This window comes from Rhinatrema bivittatum, chromosome 1 (assembly GCF_901001135.1).
Source record: "Rhinatrema bivittatum chromosome 1, aRhiBiv1.1, whole genome shotgun sequence".
Lineage (NCBI taxonomy): Eukaryota > Metazoa > Chordata > Amphibia > Gymnophiona > Rhinatrematidae > Rhinatrema > Rhinatrema bivittatum.
The window spans coordinates 329,977,747-330,003,488 of record NC_042615.1 but is presented as its reverse complement, the minus strand read 5'-3'; the positions used below and the strand labels follow the sequence as shown (position 1 = coordinate 330,003,488).

General features: G+C 42.8%; 1 protein-coding gene across 1 annotated transcript in view; it reads right to left on the bottom strand.

Annotated features, from left to right (window-relative positions):
• The window catches only part of LOC115095657 (chymotrypsin-like elastase family member 2A), a 108,517-nt gene that overhangs the window by 57,297 nt on the left and 25,478 nt on the right, over positions 1 to 25,742 (bottom strand). The window contains exons 4-5 of the mRNA XM_029609673.1: positions 8,293 to 8,389; positions 1,646 to 1,831 (exon numbers count right to left, since the gene is read on the bottom strand). Coding sequence (XP_029465533.1) covers positions 1,646 to 1,831; positions 8,293 to 8,389 — 283 coding nt within the window. The remainder of the gene's footprint in view (positions 1 to 1,645; positions 1,832 to 8,292; positions 8,390 to 25,742) is intronic.

The window sequence follows — 25,742 nt, the reverse complement described above, 5'->3', positions numbered from 1 at the left end:
CAGTCAAGCCATTTTATGCAGGGATATCACTATTTACCTGAGGAAATGACTTTGCCAATTTGCCCGCCTAAGGGGGGGATTTTGAGTAGCCCGTGCAATTTGCAAAGTACAGGGAGACTGTTACTGGATGTGCTTTGTAGCTCATTTTCAAATGGAAACGATAGGGATAATTTCCCTTGTGCAAATGAAAGTGCTTGTGCTAAAAGCACCCACATGTTTTCCACCTGCTGTACAATAGCGCGGGGTACTCTTCCACATGCTAAGTACACACACTGTTTTACTCCTCCGGCCTAAACATGCCCCTTTATAACACAGCTAAAAGTATAGGTATACAGGCCAATTCACTCTGGTAAATGACTTTAAAAATTGCCCTCCATGAGATAAAGCAAAAGGAGTACAGGGCTATAGACCAGACTCTGCTAGCTGTGCACTCACTGATGCTTTCTCATTTCAGTATGACCCATAATATTATCTTGATGCAGATTTTTAATTTCTTATGTTTTTTTTTTTTTTAATTAAGTATTAATGTATGGTCAAAAGGTATTTGCTAAGTTGGCAAATAATAGAAATGTTCACACTATGGGGCAGATTTTAAAAGCCTACACGCGTAAATCCAGGTGGATTTACGTGCATGGGGGGGGGGGGGGGTGTGTTACGTGCGCCGGGCCTATTTTCAAAAGGCCCGGGGGTGCGTGTAAAGCCCTGGGACGCGCCTAAGTCCCGAGGCTTGAAAAAATGGGCGGTCCGGGGGCGGGGCGGGGACGTGGCCAGAGGCCTCCGTATGGCTGCTGGGCCGGCGTGCGCAAACTACGCCTGCCCAGAGGCAGGCACAACTTATAAAATAAAGGTTGGGGAGGTTTAGGTAGGCTTGGGGGGTGGGTTAGGTAGGGGAAGGGAGGGGAAGGTGGGGGGGGGGCCGAGGGAATGGGGAAAGCCATTGGGGCTACCCTAGGGCTCGGCATGCACAAGGTGCCCTAGTGTCCACCCTCTTGCGTGCGCCGACCCCGGCTTTTATAACATGCGCACAGCTGTGTGCGCATGTTAGAAAATCGGGTGTACATTTGTACATTTGTACAGGTTGTGCACACAAATGTATGCCCGCCCGTATTTCTTAAAATCCGGCCCTATGAGTCTTGACTAGCCAAGTGAGAGTGTGTGCTGTCTGCCTAGTCTATGAGTAAGTGCATGCAGGAAAAATGAGTTAGTTCCTTGCAGGTGAGTGTAACTTAAAGTGTTTTGAGAATATAGTGCTTCTGGATAGGTGAATGTGGATTAACGTTAGTGGGAGTATGCTGGATGGGCGAGTGTCAGTAAAATGGAATATTTTGCAGTTTCATTGTAAACATTGTAGAATGGTTTTTCCCCACTCAAAACATGGCAGGTAGATGTAGACTGCTGTTACTGTCACCATTCATGCAATATATGAACACATTTTTACTGTAGCTTCCTCCCTTTGAAAGTATATTTCCTGCAGTTGCACAAGAGCACCTGCAAACTTCTTTGTGTGCATAACAAGTATTTTGGTATTACCCTGGAGGGAAAACAGAAACAGAAGGCAAGGCATTCTAATTTTCATAATGGCAATATTTTTTTTAATCTCCTTCCCTCCAATACCATTTTAACTATAATAGAATGGAAACGTCACCTATTTGAACGTCATCCCAGGGAGTGGTCTGTGGTAGGGCCTCCGTTGGAGCTGATGACAGTTGTTTGGTTGTCCAGTAGGCTCTGTGTCTTTTTCCTTTGGAAAAAAGATCAGTGTGGAAACGAACCGTTAACTGATTTCCTTGTGATGTGATGACTGGTGGGAACTTAGTTCCAGAAAAAGGATCTAGAAAAGGGGGGGAAATAAAATATTAACATAGTGAATGACAACAGATAAATACCTAAATGATGCATTAGTCTGCCCCTGAGAGTACTATCCCTCGCCAGCTACTTCATTTGTCATGCTAAGTTTCTAACACATTGAAAGGATCATGTAAAATGGATCCGTGTCCGACTGTCTGTCTGTTCATCTGTTTGTTTGGAACGAAAATAATTTTCAAAAAAAGGGATGGAAAGTCATCAAATTTGACTAGCAGGAAGAAAAGGGGAATGTCTTTGATGAGTTCAAAACCCAGAAACATGAGGGCAACTCTTTGAGCGTGGTAGCAGTGGAGGACAGGAGCCTGGTATTGGAAAGTAAAAGTGGAATCCTGCCTCCTGTTTGTTCTGAATGTCTTTAGCTGAACCTTCACAAATGAATTTGAAAGTGTTTAAAAAAATACTTTACGACAGTAGATATTCAAGACAAAATCCAATATTCAGAGGCTGTGTGCTTCCTGGATGTCAAAACTGCTGGGGTTAAATCAACGTTGCTATGAAAAAATGCTGTACATACGCAACAGAAATAAATGCATACTCATTGAGGTTAATATCCAGTGCCACTTAGCCTGATAAATTCTGACTTATCCGGCTCAGTGGTATCGTTTGAATATCAGGCTCTGTTTCGCAGCTACCATTTAAGTGGATAGCTACTTATCCAACAAAATAGTTAGCTAGCTACGTGGTGGGTAGGATGAGAGCTTAATGAGGAATCACTAATTATCCAGCTAACTTACAGGTCGATACAGTAAAGTGTGCTCCGTCGGAGCGCACTGTCATCCTGCTCTGGACGCGTGTTTTCCCTTACCCCTTATTCAGTAAGGGGAGGAAAACACGCGGCCCACCCGCGGCACCTAATAGCGCCCTCAACATGCAAATGCATGTTGATGGCCCTATTAGGTATGCGCGCGGGATCCAGTAAGTAAAATGTGCAGCCAAGCCGCACATTTTACTCTAAGAAATTAGCGCCGACCCAAAGGTCGGCGCTAATTTCTTCCGGCGCCAGGAAAGTGCACAGAAAAGCAGTAAAAACTGCTTTTCTGTGCACCCTCCGACTTAATATCATAGCGATATTAAGTCGGAGGTCCCCAAAAGTAAAAAAAAGTAAAAAAAAAAAAAAAAAAATTTGAATTCGGCCCGCGGCTGTCGGGCCGAAAACCGGACGCTCAATTTTGCCGGCGTCCGGTTTCCGAGCCCGTGGCTGTCAGCGGGCTCGAGAACCGACGCCGGCAAAATTGAGCGTCGGCTGTCAAACCCGCTGACAGCCGCCGCTCCAGGCCAAAAGGAGGCGCTAGGGATGTGCTAGTGTCCCTAGCGCCTCCTTTCCCTCGTTTGTACCGCGTCGCCTAATTTGCATGCTGGAGCATACTGGATAGCTCGCACTGGCGAAGGGCCGGTGCGTGCGCCAGGAGAGCGGGGGTTCGTCCGCTCTCCCGCGGTTTTACAGTATCGGGCTGATAGCCAGATAAGTGGTGATATTCACACTTATCTGGCTAAATTAACTGAATAAGTTAGAGCTGGTATTAAGCAGGTCTAAAGTTAGCCAGATTATACTTATCCGGCTAACTTTAAAGTTGTTTAACTATATTCAGCAGTGTGGCCGTGCAGAATTTATGCAGAATTCCCCTCCAGCACAGAGGGGTAATATTCTCTTTTTGCACAGAATTTTAAAATGCCTGGCGGGCCGCAAGTGGAGCCCATTCCGCTCACGGCAAAGTGGAGGGAGGACTGGCGGGCCACGAGTGGAGCCCATCCCACTCATGGCTGAACTTGAGGGATTCCCTGGTGGGCTGCAAGCGAAGCCCATCTCACTTATGGCCAAAGTGGAGAGAAGCCTGGTGGGCCGCAAATGGAGCCTATTATGCTTGCGGCCGAGGAGTAGTGAACAGTTGATGACACTGACATGGCTTGTGAGTGTGTGTGTTTACAGAATGAAAGGCACAGAAGAGAGTGTGTGTAAATTGGAGCCTGTGTGTCTGAGTGAGGGTGTGTGTGAGAGAGGGATTTTGTGAGGATGTATGTTTGTGTTTGAGAGGGAGCTTGTGTGAAGGGATATGTGTGTGTGTGAGAGAGGGAGACTATGTGCAGGGATGTATGAGTGTGATTGAGAGAGAAAGAGCCTGTGTGAGTGTGTGTTTGCTAGAGAGATCGAGCCTATGTGAGGGGGAGGGGTGTGTATGATAGAGATAGGGAGTCTATTTGAGGGTGTATGTGTATGCACAAGAGTCTTTGTGAGGGGGGATGTGTGTGTGTGTGTGAGAGAGAAGGATAGAGAGAGTCTGTATGAGCGGGTGTGTGTGAATGAGAGAGAGAGGGAGCCTGTGTGAGAATATGTGTGAGAGAGAGGGACAGAGGGAGTTTGTGTGAAAGGCTGTATGAACGAGTGGTCAAATTCTAGGAATGAAGGGCTGGAGGGTGGAGATAGTGGAAGGGGTTGAACCTGGAGAGGAAGTGGAGAGATAGTGGAAAATGGAGGTTAGAGCCTGAGAGGGCAGAGTTAAAGGGGTCTGGCCAGGGTAGTAGGGAGAGAAGAGGGAAGGGACACTCCTACAGTGCTCTTCTCGGGTAATTCTGCTCAAAATATTTAAAACTCTGCATCTTGGAATAATAACTTTTCTGCATTACACAATGGCGTAGCCAGAACTGAGTTTTTAGGTGAGCACAAGGTTAACATTGGTGGGCTGTAGGCATGCAGGTCTGTAACCTACTAGTTGTATTCTTATTGATAAATAATGCCATATACTGCACCCTACAATGGCTTTCTAAGTAGTTTGCAACAGCCATTATGCATCATGTGTGAAACTTTTATACATTTTACCTCAATTATTTCAAGCACTTACCAGCATTAACAATTCCTTATTAATCTGTATTAATGTATTTATTGCAGTTTATAAATGTATAAGTATATCATGTATAAAGCAAAGAAAACAAACAGATCCAATCAATCATGTAATAAAACAAAAATCAATGTATTCTTTCATGAACCCTCTTTGCAGAAAACCAGAAATCATTATAACTACAATAAAATAACATGAATTTTCAGAACAGGTGCACAGCAGAGCTAGGACAATTCACATTATAACCAACATGAAAAAAAAATTCAAATTCTAGTATCACCTCAGCAAAAAATAACCCTCTATTGCTAAACATTTTGTGAAAAAAAAAAGACATCTAGAACCTTGCCATACCATGCAGTCACAGCACTGACTCTCAGAACTCAAATAACAGTAACCTTATGTAAAAGCAGCAATGCAAATACTACACCAGACCCTAAAACATTAATACATCACCTACTGAAATAATAGAACCAGCTGGACTACTACAGAGAAACAACATGCTAGCAGAAATACTGCACTTCAGTCACACAGACACACACACACACACACAGGCAAAACAGAGACCGACCCTTACCTAATATAGAAATAAGAGACTACAAATTAGAAACAGAAACATGCAGACCAAGCCAAAATAGCCTGAGAAACTAGACTCTGAACAGTGGAATACTGAAGTAAGAGGAAAATACAAAAATATAAGAAATGCACAGTCCCAAAGATGGCATATTCTAATTGCTAAAATCTCAAAATAATTTTTGTTTTTACTTTTGTTGTCTGATCTTTGTATTATTCTACGAAAACTAAAAAGTCATGGGATAGGAGGCGATGTCTTTTCGTGGATTACAAACTGGTTAAAAGACAGGAAACACAGAGTAGGATTAAATGGTCAATTTTCTCAGTGGAAAAGGGTAAACAGTGGAGTGCCTCAGGGTTCTGTACTTGGACCAGTGCTTTTCAATAAATATATATAAATGATCTGGAAAGGAACACGACGAGTGAGGTTATCAAATTTGCGGATGATACAAAATTATTCAGAGTAGTTAAATCACAAGCAGACTGTGATACATTACAGGAGGACCTTGCAAGACTGGAAGATTGGGCATCCAAATGGCAGATGAAATTTAATGTGGACAAGTGCAAGGTGTTGCATATAGGGAAAAATAACCCTTGCTGTAGTTACACGATGTTAGGTTCCATATTAGGAGCCACCACCCAGGAAAAAGATCTAGGCATCATAGTGGATAATACTTTAAAATCTTTGGCTCAGTGTGCTGCAGCAGTCATAAAAGCAAACAGAATGTTAGGAATTATTAGGAAGGGAATGGTTAATAGAACGGAAAATGTCACGATGCCTCTATATTGCTCCATGGTGAGTCCGCACCTTGAATACTGTGTACAATTCTGGTCGCCGCATCTCAAACAAGATATAGTTGCGATGGAGAAGGTACAGAGAAGAGCAAACAAAATGATAAAAGGGATGGAACAGCTCCCCTATGAGGAAAGGCTGAAGAGGTTAGGGCTGTTCAGCTTGGAGAAGAGATGGCTGAGGGGGGATATGATAGAGGTCTTTAAGATCATGAAAGGTCTTGAACGAATAGATGTGACTCGGTTATTTTTTACACTTTTGAATAATAGAAGGACTAGGGGGCATTCCATGAAGTTAGCAAGTAGCACATTTAAGACTAATCGGAGAAAATTCTTTTTCACTCAATGCACAATAAAGCTCTGGAATTTGTTGCCAGAGGATGTGGTTAGTGCAGTTAGTGTAGCTGGGTTAAAAAAAGGTTTGGATAAGTTCTTGGAGAAGTCCATTAACGGCTATTAATCAAGTTTACTTAGGGAATAGCCACTGCTATTAATTGCATCAGTAGCATGGGATCTTCTTAGTGTTTGTGTAATTTCCAGGTTTGGCCTCGTTGGAAACAGGTTTGGCCTGGTTTGGCCTGGTTGGAAACAGGATGCTGGGCTTGATGGACCCTTGGTCTGACCCAGCATGGCAATTTCTTATGTTCTTAGTCTCAGTCTCTTTTTTCCCACTTTTCCCTTGTTGGTCATTTCCTAATTCCTTTTAAGGGTCTCTCTTCTGTTTCTGCTTCTACTGTCTTCTTCCCTTCTTCTTTCTCTCTCTCTCTCTCTCTCTCTCTCTCTCTCTCTCTCACACACACACACACACACACACACACACACACACACACAAGCTCTCTCTCACACTCTCTATATACACAAACATACAAACGTTCTCACTCTAATATGCTCTACCATATACACACATTCACACACAATCTCTCACTCTCACATGCTCTACCACAAACACAACCTCTCTCTCTCACTCATTGGCTCTCATTCTCACACACACACACAGATGCAGACCTAGGTTCCCATTATTATATGCACAAAGACACACACACAGGTTCCTATTCTCACCCACAGATAGATGTACAATCAGGCTCCCAGTCTCTTTCACATACACACATGCCCAGGCTCCCATTTTCACCCCCCCTCCATGCCCCCCCAGGCTCCCATTCTCACCCACACAAACACACACCCAGGCTTCCATTCTAATCTACACTCACACACGTCCAGGCTATTCTCCCCCCCCCTCCTCCCACACCCAGGCTCCCATTCTCACTCATATATACACATTCAAGCTCCCATTCTCATCCACACACACATATGGGGCCTTTTCATTAGCCATAGCCAAACTCCTACTTCCACTGTCGCAGGGATGGGATCCCGCGATGGCTTTGGTGCTCCAGCCCTTCTCTTCGCCATCGCAGGAATGGGATCCCACGACGACCTCGCAGCTCTGGCCCTCCTCTTCGCTGTCGTGGGGATGGGATCTCGTGATGGCCTTGCAGTTCCGATCCTCTTCTCTGTTGTGAGGAAGGGATCCCATGACAGCATTGCTGCTCTGGCTTACTTCCTTGCCATTGCAGGGATGTGAGCCTGCAATGGCATTGCAGCTCCGGTGGCAGACAGCCCTGGTTGGGTGGGCTTGAGCCCAAAGTGGGTGGGCCATGGTCCACCCGTGGCTACACCCCAGGTATTATACTTTAAATTAATTACTCAAAGACTGTAATGTATATTGTGTTATTTTGACCAATATAAGGTATGCAGAATTTTGCAGAATTTTAAAATTTGGTGCACAGAATTCCCCCAGAAGATTGGTTCTTCCTGTGGCAGTGGTAGGTGATTACTGTATCTCCTGCAGTTTGGGCTTCCCTCTCTCACATGGCAGTGGTGGACTGACTGTGTATCCCTTGATAGGCTTCCACGTACCTTTGGTTGAGACCCACTTTCTAGTTATTCCAACCTACACTGCTAAAGATATATCCTAGCTGCCAATTATAGAAATTTGACCACTTATAGGATATTACTCCTTGTCCAAGTCAGTTTTTGTTGTTTCTCTTTAGCTCTCTAGGGTAGATAAGTAAATGAGTTCCTACACTTAATCTAACATCAAGCTCTCCCCTCAAGTTTCACCACCAAGCTTTGTAATAATCTAAATAGCTATCAAAGCTAGTCAGTCTGTTGCTACAAAAACTAGTTGTGCTGTTTTCTGAACATCCAGTCACCTAGTTCCCTATGGCCTTACCTGCCCCAAACCAACCTGCCAGCATCGACCTGGTTGGTTTCTGAGGAATTATAGCCTGCTGGTTCCATCCTGGTTGTGTTGTGATCTGTGGTGTTGCCTAGTCATGTGTCCTTTAATTGCTATTTGTTTACTATTTATAACCTCTACCTTTGCCTTTATTCTTGAGGGAGTAAAGGGCAGGTTGATTGCAAAACTGCAACTTCTCAAGCCCGCTCTCTGTCTTTGTCTTAAGCAGGCTTGATTTCCATCACAGTACTAAGTAATTTCCACCACCTCTGCTGGTAGCTTATTCCAGATAATCTACCACCCTCTCAGTAGAGAAGTATTTTTTCAAGTTTCTCCTGAAACGTCCTCCCTATTATGTCATGATCCTTTTACCTTTGAAATTTCTTTTTTTTTATATGTAATATTTCACTTTTCAGTTATTTATTAAAGGCTGAATGTTTTTTTTTAATCATATTCTCCTTTTTCCTTCTTTTACCCAGCAAGTTCATTTTGAGCGTATGTTAAGCTCTTCTTTGTAGGGTTTAAATGTCAGGTTCTGTATCATTTTAGTAGCCCTTCTCTGAGCTGCTTCCATCCTTTCAATTAACAAAGATATGGCCTCAAGAATGGTGCACAGTACTTAAGGTGGGTTCTCACTAGTGATTTATGCAAGGGCAATATTACCACATTTTTCCTGCTGATGCTACATCTGCTTTTACAACCAAGTGTCAGTGGTCACATTTCCCCTTATCATTGTGCCACTTTAAAGTACCAATAAATTTTAATCTTTTCTATCTTCTAGTTCCCTAAACAAAAATCCCTTTAGTGAAGCTACATAAAAATCACACTACAATCTACGGTTTAAAATATAAACAGCAAATGGCTTCCCTGCAGTGAGAAACAATAAAATTTGTGGTCCTATAAACCTTGTGGTCACTGCTTCTCTAGAGCAATTAAAATGTTAATGTGTAACTGTGGTAGTACCTTTAAATTACTTACCAAGCATTTTAAATTATCTTTCCAACCTCTTTCCCCATGTCTTCAGACCATTTGCTGGTTATACTTCAGGCAGTAAAGGTGATGAGATTTTTTTTTTTTTAATTCTTTATTTATCCAATTTTACATTCACAAAACAAAGTTTGCCCATAGAAACACGTGAGAAAAATGCATTAATTTCCAAATATGTAAATGTGAACATAATTAAACTACTTTTCCAAAAATAATTATAGAAGTCAGTGGGGGGAGTTGAAATTAAGGGAGAGATAATTTTAGGAAAAGCAAAAGATTCTCACAGTAAAGCTATAACACACTATTCCAGCATTATTATTATTTTACGTGCCCATTGGGGAAGAAGTAGCGGGTTTCTTAGAGTCCAAAAATACTTTTAATTGTTCAGGTAGAAAAAATATGTAACACTCATCCCCTTCTTTAATCAAGCATTTACAGGGAAACCTTAATAAAAACGTATATCCCAATGAATTATATCCTAACGGAGGGTTAAAAAACCTCTACGACGTGCTTGAGTTGTAGAAGCCAGGTCAGGATAATTTTGATTGGAGCGTTCAAGTAGTTTACCGGGAATTTCCTGAAGTAAATTTTCATTACTTGATTTATATCGGATATTGTTATAAAACAAACAAGTACCTCTGTCAACTTCTGAAGTAGAATTTTCAAGGAAATCTGTTAAATCTTGTTGGAGATTTAACCTTACACAAGAAATTGTAGGTTTAGGAAGGAAATAGCAATTATTAATTGAAGGCATATTCTCTGAAGTAAAGCCCAAAGGTCCATAGGTCCATAAAACATTTCTTCAGCGTAGAATAAGGAATCTCACCCAGCACTTTTGGAAAATTTAAGAACCTTAAATTAAGGTGTCTTGCATTATTTTCCAAACATTCTATTCTTCTAGCCAAAGCATCTCTGTCTTTAACTGTCGCAACCTTAAAATTTTGGGTCTCCATTTCTTTCTCTTCTAAACCTGTTATTTTTGAAGCCTGGACATTGACTTGTAATTGAATTTCATTCGAGATTTGGTTACTTTTTTGAATTGAATGGTCCAGTTTAATATTTTAATTATTTAAGGTTGCTGCAAAGCCCGCCACGAGGTCCCACAGGGCACCCAAGTCACCACCTCCGGGCATGTAGGGATTGCAAAGGGCTTAAAATCTGGGGTTTCACTTCCATTGAGTTGCAGGTTCTCAGTATTGAGGTTTCCCCCAGTAGCCCCCACCTCCGTCCTGGTACCTGCTCTTCCTGCGACATTTAATTCCTCTGGCGAGACTGTAAAAATTGTTGCTGAATCCAGCACTACTGTGGTCGACGTTACCTTCTCTGCATTCGACCTGGAAGTATATACCTCAAACGGTGCTCCGGGAAAAGACAATGTCCCAGCCCTTTGGGATGGTGGCTGTCTGAGATCTGGGCTCAGGGACGTCTCCTCCGCCGGTGTAGGCAGTACTCTCATCCCGCCTCACTCATCAGGCTCCTCGACTCCCGGGGTGCACGCTGGCGAGGTCATGAAACGGGTGATCTCCTGCTGCTGAATCGGAGAAGGTACGGGGATTGTACCCATACCTTCCCCTTCCTTTTAGGCAAAGAAACAATTATTTTCATTGAGCAGCACGACATGCTACTCACATCCGACCTCCGCATGCCGCCATCTTAACGCCCCCAGGTGATGACATTTTATGTAGCTTCACTAAAGGGAAGGATATTTGTTTAGGGAAATAAATGGTAGAATAGATTAAAATGTATTGGCAGCATTGTAATAAGGGGAAAGCTGATGATACCTTACTCAACTTAGTCAGGGCTTATGTTTGGTGTCATGGACAGGATTCAGGCCAATGGAACAGAATGCTTTTTCATTGAATTGGATACAGATATAAATTCCATATCTAAAGTAAACAGAAGTCCAAATCCAAAATAAAATAGTTGAACGTGCATTACTATAATACACTGACAGAATGTTAATAATAAGTGTCCTCTGGGGAATCTTGCTTTTCACTATCAATCTGGCATTCACTTGTTTCAGCTGCCATGGAAGGACTGAGAACACAGAAGACGACCCGGAGAACCAAGATGGCCACCGCATCGTGAGCACGAAAACCTCTCTGCTCCGTGGTTCTTTTTCCTACTTTTCTCTAAGAACCCTTGCCTACTGAATTTCAAGAATTATATGCCTCATTCGAAAAGAAAGGCAAGGATTCGCGAGATCCTTACCTCTACTCCTGAAGCCTCAATGTGGCAAACCCGGTTAGAAGAGGTGTTTCGAGCGGTGCAACAAATACCGGTGAGCGAGGCTGCTGGTGTGCCCGACGGAGAGCGGCCGTCGGATGCCCAAGCCGACGAAATATCTTTAAGCCCTGGAGCCCCAGCGGTTCCCTCCTTGTCATACAGACCCCAGTTTGTTGGGGGGACGGAACATCGGACAACACCGCCGTGTATATCCGGAGTTACTCAGAGAGGAGATGGGGAATCGCCATCGACCTCGGTGAGCCTGGAAGAACATGGCTCCAGAGAGAACAAGGATGAGACGCGGCAGGAGAGTCCAGACAGAAGGGACCCCATGGAGATAGGTGAGGAGACCGGGATTCATGTAGTGTTGAAAACAGACGTGGTAATGCCAGAAAAAATAACTCTCACTGAAATTTGGAAAGTACTTACAAAAATGAATACCGCCATGAATGATTTGACTAATGCTGTTAAATGCAATATGGATACAACTCAAAACCTGGAGAAAAGAGTGCAGACAGTTGAAAAAGTCCTTAAAAACGCCGAAATGGAGACAAAGGAGATAAAAGAGGTTCAAACCAATCTAATTAAATCATAAAATATGCTTAATAATAGGATGGACTTTCTGGAAAACGAAATAAGGAGAAAAAATTTAAGATTTCTTTATTTCCCCAAAACAAAATGGGCAAATGCAAAAGATCTCCTTAAAAGTTATGTAACTAATATATTGGGATTTCCTGAAAATAATATACCCAAGATTTCAAAAATTTACTATCTTCCTGGGAAAGAAGTTACAAAACAGCAAGAAGATCGGGATAACACTGTATATGATAATCTTACAGACTTTCTGGAGAAATCCTATGAGGCTAAGATCGAAGCGAGAGCAACTTTGTTTGTGACCTTTATCCAGGCTTCTGATAAGGAAAATATATTAAGATTATCCTTTAGAAAACAACAACATTTGTTCTATGGTTCTCAGGTGAGAGTGTTTCCTGACATTACTAAAAAGACACAAGAAAAAAGGAAGTTTTTCTTCTGATGAAAAATGAGGTGCTCTCTCGGGAAGCCAAATTTTTCTTGAGATTTCCCTGTAGATGCGTCCTGATACACCAAAATGATAGATATATGTTTTCGGAACCTCAACTACGTCTATACCTGGACTCACACTCTTAAATGTCTTCATGAGGAGCTGGGCATGGAAGGAAAAGTAAAATTGTTGCACTAAGATGAAACTGCCAATTCTTATTAAGTTTTTCTTATGAACTGCTTTTATATGGTTCTCCTTATAATTTGAAACAAGCATTTATTTTCCTATACCTAGATTCGGAGGTAATATTACTCCTGTTATATTTGATTTAATTTAATTTCTTGTATTATAGACTGGAGAAAATATTAATCCGTTTTGAATATTCTGTTTTATTTTCCTCAAATATTGTTGTCATTGTATGATAATGAAAATTCAATAAAAAAAAAAAAAAAAAGAAGACGACCCTTCAAGCAAAGTTTGATTTCCAAGAAGCTCATTTTGGAGAACAATAGGAAATAACAACTTAGCCAAAAGTTAACAGTCAAGTAGAGGTCAATTTTCAAAGGATTTAGGGTGCTTAGCTTTGGGTCTTAGGCTTCTAAATGGGACCCTTAGAAAATTTACTTCAGCTGAGTCCCTAAATTTAGAGTCTTTTTTCACTAGATACCTAAAATTAGGATCCTAAAATGGTGGCTACAGGGGCACAGTTAGGGCAGGGAAAAGAAGATAGGAACTTAGAAATGATTGTTAGCACTGGGCACCCAACTTACAACTAGATTTATCAAACTGCTATAAATAAAGCAAGATTAATGCCCACGATAGAAAAATGGGTGAGGTTAGGGTAATTTGGCAGATACCGTTCCACACCATATTTTACCGCATCGCATAGCTATTTTATCGTACGTTGTATTGCGTCATCGCACAGCTCGTTGCATCATCATGGCATGCATTATTTTTTTCCCTGTATAAATACTGCCTTCCTGCACAGGCCTTTCTGAGGATGTGTCAGGCATTGGAGTGAGAGGAGAGGAGATTAATGTTCTAGAGGAGGTTTTGTGCAATAATCACCGAGATAATAGCTCGATGCGCGGTAACATGCGCGATACAGGTGTGAAGGAGTGTGTGTGTGATTTGATATTTTATGGACACATTTCTAAAATATTGCTGAAAATTGTGATAATAAAGCTGTACACTTTTCTCTTATGATTTGTTATGTTGTATCACTTAGAGAAAATAATTCTTGATACCCAGTGAGTATAACTCAAATTTGTAAGTCATGATCAACAGTGATAGAAGAGGTAGAAAGCCTATTGCTAGTGTGGATTAATGAAAGGCAGATGGCAGGTGATTGCCTATCAGAGTGTCTAATTTGTGAAAAAGCTAGGGCTATAAATGCAGATATCATAAAGGATAAGCCATCAGCAAGTGAAAATGGTGAAATATTTCATGCCAGTAAGGGGTGGTTCCACAATTTTAAAGCAAGAACTGGTGTTCATAGCGTAGCTAGGCATGGTGAAGCTGCCAGTTCTGATAGAAAGGCTGCTGAAAATTACATACCCCACTTCGAAACAATGACACAGAGAAATGGCTTTTCCTGTCAGCAAGTTTTCAACTGTGATGAAACTGGACTTTTCTGGAAGAAAATGCCCAAGAGAACGTACATTACCCAGGAAGAGAAAAAATTGCCAGGTCACAAGCCAATGAAGGATAGGCTAACCTTATTGCTATGTGCCAATGCGAGTGGTGACCTCAACATAAAGCCTCTCTTGGTTTATCATTCTGAGACCCCAAGAGTGTTCAGAAAACAGAATGTCATGAAGAATAGGTTAGGTGTCATATGGAGATCCAACAGAAAAGCCTGGGTAACAAGAGTCCTTTTTCTTGAGTGGATCAGAGAGGTTTTTTGTCCTACTGTACAGAAATATCTTGAAGACAAAGGATTACCACTCAAGGCTCTCCTCATCATGGACAATGCTCCTGCTCACCCATGAGACTTGGAAGACGAGTTGGCTGAAGAATTCCCATGGCTCACAGTAGAATTCCTTCCACCTAACACAACTCCTCTACTGCAGCCTATGGACCAGCAGGTCATAGCTAACTTTAAGAAGCTATACACTAAGGAACTGTTCCAGAAGTGCTTCCAGATGGTTTCAGATACGGATTTAACCCTTAAAGAATTCTGGAAAGAACATTACAGCATCCTTTCATGTGTGGGGTTAATAGAGAAATCCTTGGCCAATGTCTCTCAATGGACGTTGAGATCGGCCTGGAAGAAAGTGTGGCCTAAAATTGTAGAAGAAGAGGAGCCGGACCCTGCAACTGACCCTGTGGTTAATGACATTGTCACTATAGCCGAGTCCATAGGCTTGCAGGTAGACAGTGCTGATGTTGAGGAACTGGTGGAAGAACACTCAGAGGAATTGTCTACAGAGGAACTTCAGCAACTTCTGGCTGAGCAACAGAGAATGGCAGCCGTGGAGCTTACTGAAGAGGAGGAAGAGGAGGATCAACAATCACTGCAGCAAATTTCCTCTTTTGGAATTAAGGAAATCCTGAAAAAATGGACAGAGCTACAAACATTTGCAGAGAAGACCCACCAGACAGAGGAAAAGCCAATCATTGCATTCACTTACTTAATGTTAATGTCATGTCATACTACAGAACAGTGTTGAAGAAAAGACAGAAACAGACAACCTTAGACCAGTTTTTACTTGTGGAAAGGTTGAGACCAAGTGAGCCAGAAGCAGGTCCTAGTGAGCTACAGACTCCCCCAAGGAGAGAAAGGACACCAGAAAGCCAGATTCCAGATGTTCTTATGGAATGGAACTCTCCTTCTGAACAATAACCACTTCCATTTCATCCCCCGATGCTGTTTGCAAACCAAACATGTCAACTTTTAAATAAATAAATAAATAAATGAAAAATAAACTTGAATTGTTTTTTCTGATAGGCTAAGCACATTTTATAACGTCTTGGTGAGTACACTAGGGAAGTATAGGTGTTTCTGGTAATTACAGACCTCATACAACCATTTTTTATTGTAGAAATGGTTGGTAAGGGGTGCTTTTCAGAGGTCTGGAACGCATTATGGGTTTTTCCATTATTTCCTATGGAAAACAAAGTCTTGACTTACAACCAACTTGAGTTACAACCAGCCCTCTAGAACCAATTGAGTTCATAAGTCAAGGGCCCACTGTAATTCCTTTTTCCACCATAGCCCCAAAAAGATGTAGCTATTTCCAGCGATGTATCCCACAATAATGTGCGATACTGTATTATATGCTGCGCTAACAAACCCCAATTTCCATTAACCTTGCCCAAACTCCTCCAACTTGAATAATTATTACTATTTTGCATACACAATCTGTAATCTGCCCCCCGTCATGCCACCCACAGCCCCACCCCTGGTCGCAGCCCCGACTCCTCCCCCCCCAAAAGAAAACTTACAAAATACCTGGTGGTCCAGGTGGGGACCCAGGAGCGATCTGCCGCTCTCGGGGCCTCAGCTGCCACTAAGCAAAATGGCGCCGGTGGCCTTTAGCCCTTACCATGTGACAGGGGCCACGGGGGCGACAGATCGCTCCCGGGCCCTCCGCTGGACCACAAGGGGGGTGTTGGGAGGGTGGCATGGTGAGGCGGGGGCTGGAAAAATTTTGAAAGGGCACTTTTTGCCCTTTCAAAATTCTGCCGCCTGCCATGGCGCCCCCTAAATCGCGGCACCCTAGGAACAGGCCTAGTTCGCCTAGTGGTTACTCTGGCCCTGCTCATGTCAGTCAGAGGGAGCCATTGGGAGCTGAAAGAAGCAGATGGCAGAGCAGATGAGCAACGGGCCGGAAGGATGGAGGAGGCAGCTGAGAGAAGTGGTGGGTGCTTGGGAAAGAGTGATCCGGTGCTGGAAGAAGAGCATTCGAGTGCAGTAGGTGTTGGGGAGGGAAAGTAAAGAGCAGCTGTATTTGAGGAGAGAGCTACTGAGAGAGTATACGACTGGGGAAATTAAATAATAGAAAAAAATCGTGTGTGGACAGAGAATGAAAGAAAGTGTGTGAGAGGAAACCACTCTGAGGAGCGCTGAGCTGAGAGACAAAATAAAATGTGGTTGAGTTTTAAATGCTAATGAAATTTAGAAAAGTTCCATATGAAAGTGAAAGCGGTCAACAAAAGAGGGATGTGATCGTGTGAGAAACAGTGGGCAGTGATAATGAGGAAGGATCCCACTTACCTCTGTGAAAAACTGACAATGAGAAAAGCCTGTGTCCTGGACACTGATCCTCATTACAAAATTGTGTGAGGTGAACTGAGGTAGCTGCTGTGAGATTAAAAAAAAACAAACCCAACAACAACAAAACAAAAACAAAATTGAGGTAGTGGTGAATAGAGATCACGATCTAAAGAAAATTTTCCAAGAAACCTGAGGAGAGTCTGGAAATGGGCAAATAAACTCCCACTTTTCTAGCCCCTCGCATCTCAGTCATTTTCTCTTTATTTTTTATGGAGTTTATGTTACGTTTGCCGGCCGTGGCAACATGCGGCTGATCTCGCTTACCTAGCCGGACCACGGAGTCAAGTCATCCTCTCTTGCGGCAGCGAGGAGATGCTGTCATGATCCTCCTGGCCGACCGGCATGGCTCCAAATCTGCCCAGGCTGGCTGCGACCTAGGTGCACGTGCTCGCCCTACCTCGGCTCTTAAAGGAACCACGGCGGAAAAAGCTTCCACGGTTCCTCCCTGACATCATTCAGCAGGGACTATTTAAACCTAGTCCCTGCTCTTCAGCCTTGCTTCTGCAACAGGTCTCCTGAAGCTGCTGGCTGCGTGATCGCTCCTCGTCCTGGTTCCTGCTCCTCTCCATTCCTGCCCTGCTCCCTTCCTCCTGGATTGTCTCCTGGTCTCGGACCTTGGATTGCCACCGGATTCTGTTGTCTGCTGCCTGCCTCTGACCTTGGATTGTTAACGGACTCTGCCATTTGCTACCTGCCTCGAACATTGGATTGCTACTGGACTTGCTGTTCACTGCCTGCCTCGACCCTTGGATTGTTACCAGACTCTGCTATTTGCTGCCTGCCTCGACGCTTGGATTGCTACTGGACTTGCTGTTTGCTGCCTGCCTTGACCCTTGGATTGTTACCGGACTTGTTGTTTGCTGCCTGCCTCGACCCTTGGATTGTTACCGGACTCTGCAGTTTGCTGTCTGCCTCGACTCTTGGATTGTTACTGGATTCTGCTGTTTGCTGCCTGCCTCGACCCTTGGATTGTTACCGGACTCTGCAGTTTGCTGCCTGCTTCGACCTTTGGATTGTTACTGGACTCTGCTGTTTGCTGCCTGCCTCGACTTTTGGATTGTTACTGGACTCTGCTGTTTGCTGCCTGCCTCGACCCTTGGATTGTTACCGGACTCTGCAGTTTGCTGCCTGCCTCGACCCTTGGATTGTTACCGGACTCTGCAGTTTGCTGCCTGCCTTGACTCTTGGACTGTGTACTGGATCCCGCTGCTGCCCGCTGCCCGAATTGACACTGCCTCCCCGACGGCGAGAGTCTGGGAAGTCTCCTCTCAGGTAGGCCTTGCTCATCTCGGCTCAGGGGTCCACTATTGTAAAAGTTTATTTCCCCATTTCCAGGCTCTCCTCAGGTTACTTTTGACCTTACCTAGATCTTGTGACCTCTTTTCACAATTGCCTCAGTTTTGTTTTTATTAGTTTTTTTAATTTCACAGTAGATACTTCCATTCTCCTCACACTGGTATCAGTGTCCAGGACACAGGCTTTTCTTAGTGTAACGTATTGTTCTTCACCTTCAGTGTGGGCCTGATGATGTGAAAATACGTAAATAAGTAAACAAAACAACGCAAGGACACAGATTTTAAAGGTGCAAGGAACAGTTTTTAAGGAATCATAAAATGAGTATGAGAGGAATTTAGCTATGGAGAATATAGAATGAGAAACTGAATCCATGAAGGTGACTGGACAGAAGCAAAGGCTGGAGAAAAAGATTGTATGGATATAAGGTAATGGGAAAGAAAGATCATCGGAGTGCAGAAGGAGGTAGAGGATATAACCAGACCTCTGATTTAACAGATTCTGCTATGCCTCCCCCCCCCCCTCTCTGGCAAAGTATTTGGGCCATTCCTTGTCAGCAACTCTCTGTCACGGTTTTCTTAAAGCAATTCTGCATATGTTAAATTGTCTTTGCACTATCAATAAATATTATTCTAATTTGTCTAATAGACTTTTTGGTAAATGTCATATCTATATATACAAGAACCAAAATTGGATATAAATAACTACTAAGAGAAAAAAATGCAACACTCTTGTAACTTATTTACTGTATTTATATTCCACTTTTTGGCTCTTCAAAGCTGATTACATTCAAGTAACTGTAGGCATTTCCCTGTCTCCCAGGGAACTCACTATCTAAATGTCAGGTAGTTCTGGGTTGATGACCCCTTGCAATGCACACTGAGTCTCACTTCACCCGCCAACAGATGACAGAGAAAAATTCAAGAGTGATTGTACCGAGTGATCCGTGATGCTTTCGCTGTGGGCTGGTCCGGGCGCGTGGACACTGGCTGCTGAGTGTACTGTGATGCACTAGTTACTCTGGCTGTCTTCTCTTGCTGCTGCATTTAGAATTATTCAATATAAAAGGAACATCATAGGTGACAGCTGTTTTTAGTTGACTTGTTGGTCTTTCGTGTTAAATATTGCTGCATTTAGAATGCCAATGTGGCCCAATGCCATTTCTTCAGTCACTATGGTAGACTTTATAGATAGTTGTGTGTAGGATATCAGATTATCGGGCCGATACAGTAAACCACGCGGGAAAGTCGGCGAACGCCCGCTCTCCCGACGCGCGCCCAGGCCACTCTCCTGGGCGCGTGATTCACTAAGGAAAGGTATGCAAATTAGGGCCCGAGGTAAAAAGGAGGCACTAGGGACACTAGCACGTCCCTAGCGCCTCCTTTGTGACAGAAGCGGCGGCTATCAGCAGGTTTGACAGCCGACACTTAATTTTACCGGCATCAGTTGTCGAACCCGCTGACAGCCATGGGTTCGTAAAACGGACGCTGGCAAAATTGAGTGTCCGTTTTCCAACCCGCAGGCCGTGGGCAGATTTTTTTAAAAAGATTTTTTAATTTTTTTTATTTTTGGGGCCTCCGACTTAATATCGCTATGATATTAAGTCGGAGGGTGTACAGAAAAGCAGTTTTTTCTGCTTTTCTGTACACTTTCCCGGTGCCGGCTGAAATTAACTCCTGCCTTTGGGTAGGCATTAATTTCTGAGAGTAAAATGTGCGGCTTGGCTGCACATTTTACTTTCTGTTTCGCACGGGACTAATAGGCTCATCAACATGCATTTGCATGTTGCGGGCGCTATTAGTTTAGGGAGGGTTGACCGTGCGTTTTCGACGCGCTATTACCCCTTACTGTATAAGGGGTAGAAATAGAGAGTCGCTAACGGTGCGCTCGGCCGAGTACACCATATTGAATCGGCCCGTATGTTTCAGGGATGACTTGCTAAGAGGGTCAGAGTATAATGATGAATGTGTTAAAGATCAGTAGCAATGACTGGAAATGTGGTGTGAAAGTCAGCCCATCTATTTTCCTCACTTATTGGTAGGCATCCTATCTCTGTGACTTCAGACTGCCTTTTATCTTTCTTTTTTTCCCCATACTGTTAATCAATTAAATAATTTTTAAAGGAATTTTTATGATCTGCATTTGACCTTTGTAAAAGTGAATCATACTCATTTGTACTTTTGCTCCAATGTAAGTACCGAGGTAAAAGGAACACTGTGCACAAATTGAAGCTTATTATAACAACGTTTGAAAAGGTCAAACAATGTTGAAATACTTTAGAAAATTATAACATCTTTAAAACACAAATTTAGCAGATTAGAGGGAGGAAAATAGTGCAAGGGATAGGAAATGGTTATAGCTAGAGGTAGAATGCAGACAGGAAATGAATGGTCAGAATGCAGCAATGGATTTAGATTCTGTATAATATTAGAGCGTAGTACTGTGCTCATTACTATCAGATAAGTGCCTACAACCAGCCCTGAATTTGTCAATAGGCATCGATTATTCCTGTGCTTAGAGTGGCAATCATTTAGGGGCAGCAGACAGGCTACGATTTGTTGCCTTCCAGCTTTGCTGAATCTCAGTTAGCAGAGAACAGCCCTTTGTTACCCTGTAACAGACCCTTATAGGAGGTAGGGGGATGAAAGCACCAAAAGTGCCTAGGAGCAACAAAATCCTAAATTCATCCCTGCCTACAACCTGAGTTAGACATCCCCCTGCGCCATAAACTGCAGTATTCAGCAAAGATTAAATGTAGTTTTCAGCAAGAGTGCACTACCAAGGAGCCCATCACTTTGGAGAAATGAAATTTGAAAAATAAAAATTAAGAAATCATAATCAGGACGATTTCATGCAAACATTTTTCACTACCACTGTGTCACTTTCTTTTCTGGTGAGATAAAGGTGTGCCTTTCATGGAGGATGCAATTTTTTTCCCTTATAATTAGAAATGGTGGCGGGCTTGGCAGGATGTTATCATATGATATTTCTAATGTATCCTAAGGACATAGCTATGGGGGGCCCTGAGGGCATTGTGCCCCCTCACATTTTGCTCAGGCCTCCTCCCTAGCAGCAGGGTCATGTCACATCTGAGTCAGCCCTTAAAGGGGCAGCAATTAGAGGGCTGGGGGCCATTGGAATCACTGCTAGTACATTTTGCTTGTGCCTTTAAGGAAGCTATATCTTTTTTGAGATGTGGTGACCAAAACTGCACACAGTACTCAATTTGCAGTCGCACTATGGAGTGATACAGAGGAATTATGATTATGATTTATTCTCCATTCATTTCCTAATAATTCCTAGCAGTCTATTTGCTTTTTTGGCTGTTGACACACACTGAACAGATTATTTCAACATATTATCCATGATGATGCCTAAATCCTTTCCTGGGTGGTGACTCCCAAAGAGGAACCTTGCATTGTAAAGCTATAATTTGGGTTATTCTTCCCTTCATGCATCACTTTGCACCTGTCCACATTAAATGCCCTCTACCATTTGATGCCCAGTCTCCAAGTCTCACAAGGTCCTCTTGCAATTTCTCACAATCCTCGTGTACTTTAAGAACTTTGAATAATTTTGTATCATCAGCAAATTTGATCAACTTACTTGTCATTTCCATCTCTAAGTCATTTATAAATATGTTAAAAAGCAGTGGTCATAGTACAGATCCCTGGGGCACTCTACGTTTCTTCACTGAGAAAACTGACTACTTATCCCTAGTCTCCGTTTTTTATCTTTTAACCAGTTCTCAACCTACAATAGAACATTGTCTTCTGTCCGATAACTTTTAAATTTCCTCAAGAGTCTATTATGAGGTACTTTTTTCAAACACCTTCTGAAAGTCCAGATATACTATATCAGCTGACTCACTTTTATCCACGTTTGCTCATACATTTAAAAAAATGTAGTAAATTGGTGAGGAAAAATTTTCCTTGACTAAATCCATGTTGGCTTTGTCACATTAAAATATGTCTATCTATATGCTCTGTAATTTAGTTTCAACCATTTTCCCCAGCATTGACATCAGGTTCACTGGTCTGTAATTTATCATATTACCCTGGAATCCTTTTAAAAAAACAGGCATTGCATTGGCCACCCTCCAATCTTCAGGTACTGTAGCTGATTTTAATGATAGTTTACAGATTATTAACAGCAGATCTGCATTTCATTTTTTCAGTTGTTTCAGCAGTCTGTAATATATACCTATTCCAGGTGATTTGCTACGTTTTAATTTGTCAGTTTTCCCTAGTACATCTTCCAGGTTCACTGAGATTTATTTTAGTTCCTCTGAATCATTGTCTTTAAATATCACTTCTGCCTTATATGTTCCTCAGTAAAGACCTAAGGCCTGGATTTATCAAAATGCGGTAAGTACCGCATGTGATAGCAAAAGGGGGGTGTTTTATGCTAATATAGCATTTATCACAATTTGCACTAATTACCTGTGTGAAGAGCTAAGTTAGCGCAAATTGTGATACCATTTTCAGATTCTGTGATAAGTGCCAGACCTGTTGTATTTCCTGCATTCAACCACTGCATTCAAGCTAGGTTGAGAGACAATTGCCCAAATCTCATCTTGGAGTGAGTTTCCTCACTCCAAAGGTCTTCAAATCTTCACGAGACCACTGTTCTGTTCGTAGGTGTCATGTAGAATGTAACGTGGCCCCTAAGCCCCTACACTCTTACCAAAACCCCACCTCGAGTTACTAGGTGGGCCTACCATAGGGATACAAATACCTACCTATGGGAATGACAATATGGTCAGTCTCTCTCTCTCTCTCTCTCCTCCCTTCAATTCCCCTCAAATAGGCCTTACAGGAGACATCGCAAAGGGCGATGAAACCTTACCTCACGGCAGCTAGCGCACAGCCTAACACAATTCAAAGAGGTGTTGTTAAAATCAGCATTACAGCTGTGCGATAGCTCTTTGCAGACAGGCTAACCCAGCCCACTCTTCGCCCCTAACTCCTCCTATTTTTGGAATTTGCATCGCACCATACGATATGGTGCTATTGCATGCGTTAATGGGGCTTTTCGCATGCGATAAGCCCTTAACGCATGCGAAAACGCCTTATCGCATTTTGATAAATGACCCCCCTAAGTAAAGAATTCATTTAATCTCTCCACTATGGCCTTGTCTTCCCTTACCCCCTCTTTTACTCCTTGATCATGTAATGGTCAAACAGATTCCCTTGCAAGATTTTTTGATTCAAATGTATCTGAAAAATTTTATTATGAGCTTTTGCTTCCACAGCAAGCTTATTTTCAATTTTCGTCTTTGCCTTCCTTATCAATGCTTTATATCTAACTTTCTAGTGTTTTTGCTGTTTCCTATTTTCTTCATTTGAATTCCTTTTCCATTTTTGGAAGGTATTCTTTTGTCTAGAATAGTCTCGTTCACCTTTTTACCATGCTGGCAGTCATTTGGCCTTCCTTCCACTGTTAGGATTCCCGGCCCTGGGCACCAGCAGCTGGGTTCCCTTACGTCCGCTGGGAGGCAACCAGGCCCACCTCTTCCCCATTGCTGCTCGCCACGGCTGACACTGACCACCACTGTTGCGGCCTGCCCTCGCGGCTTGGCACGCCGCTGTCCTGGACTCTGCACCTGCCCCCTAGGTATGCGCATACACCGTCGCTCCCAATTTAAAGGGCCCATGGCAGGAAAGTTTTCCGTGGCCCGTGAAGATGACGTCAGGCAGGGTGGGTATATATACCTGGCCCTGCCTCCAGCACTTTGCCTCAACAACAGGTCCTGCTCTGTTTCAGAGTGTGAGTTCTACATTGTCTCCTGATCCTGTGTTCCAGCCTTGACTCATGATCCTCCGTTCCAGCCTTGACTTCTGATCCTGTGTTCCAGCCTTGCTCCTTATCTCCTGTTCCATGCCCTCCTGCTCCTCACCCCTCCGGACTGACCTCCTGGTTTTGAACCCGCCTGGTAATCTGATTCTGGCTGACCTCCGCCTGACTTCCATCTGCCTGAGGGGTGTGTGTGTGTGTGTGAGTGTGTGTGAGTGTGAATGAGAGAAAGCACCAGCATGGGTATATGAAAGAGAAAGAGCTTGAATATGTGCATGAGAGTGAGCCTGCATGTGTGTATGAAAGAGATCTTGAATATATGCACGAGAGAGAGTTCCTGCATGTGTGTATGAAAGAGAGAACCCCGCATTGTGTATGAAAGGGAGCCTGAATGTGTGCATGAGAGAGAGAGCTTGCAAGTGTGCATGAGAAAGAGAGCCTGAATATGTGCATGAGAGTGAGCCTGCATGTGTGCATGAAAGAGAGAGAGCCTGCAACTGTATATGAGAAAGAGCCTGAATATGTGCAAGAGAGTGAGTGCCTGCATATGTATGAGAGAGCCACCTACATGCATGTATGAGAGTACCTGCATGTGTGCATGAGAGACTGAGAGCCTGCATGTGTCCATGAGAGAGAGAGAGCCTGCATGTATGTATGAGAGAGATAATCTGCATGTGTGTGTGAGAGCCTGCATGTGTATGCGAAAGAGAGTGCCTGTGTGTGTGAAGGAGAGACAACGAGGATAAAGATTATTTGGCCTTCTTCACCCAAATCCACAACAATCTCTGGAAAATCAAAATATGTCAAGTATTTATTTATTTAATGGTATGAAGAGCTGGAGATTTTCCAATTATTTAACTATTTAGGGAGGAGAAATAGCCTAGTGGTTAGAGCTGTGGACTATGAACCAGAAGACCAGCATTCAAGTCCTGCTGTCGCTCCTTGTAACCTTGGGCAAGTCACTTTACCCTCCATTGCCTCAGGTACAAAAACTTAGATTGTAAGCCCTCTGGGGATAAAGAAATACCTACAGTCCTGAATGAGATCAAATGTCAGTATATAATAATAAAATATTTTATATTTTGGGGTGTTATTTCATGCAACTGCTGTTTTGAAATATTTTATTCGTATTTGGGAAATATTAGAACAAATTTATGTGACTTTTTAAATCATTAGGGGTCCAATATTGAAAGATGGCTATTTAAGTAACTTGGCCGGATATAACTTATCCAGCTAAATTACATGGTATATTCAGCAGCAAGGCCTTGTCACTGAATATATGCAGATATATTTGTACTTAGCTGAAGCAGTTATAAAGTCTAACATAGCTGGTAAACTTATGCAGCTGAGACAAAATATTGCTACTTAGTTGCATAAGTTATGCGGCTAAGTCACTCCACCCACTGCCAGCCCAAAAGTTATGCAGCTAACCTTTTGGCTATATAAGGGACTTATGTGGCTAAGCAGCAGCCACTAAATGTAAGCGCAAATTCAGTGGCCACTACTTAACCACATAAGTCCTACTTATCTAGCTAGGTACTGCTGAACATGCTTTGATTATTGGGCCCCCTATGTTTGTCGGCTGCTTTGATATATTCTTTCTTTTCATGGTTTTAATATTATGAATGATGTCTTATATCTCTTGAATTTATTGCTTGATGTTTTGTGAGTTGTCATTATGTTTCTGTTTTTCCATTGTTGCACTGCATAATACAGTTGGGCTTGTAGTGGTTACCAGAGCATGTTTGTGAGTGAGAGAGAATGAGTAATCCATGAGCATATGCTTGAGCAAGAGGACTATTTTAAGTGGCTTGTGTGTGAGTATAAAAGAGAGCAATT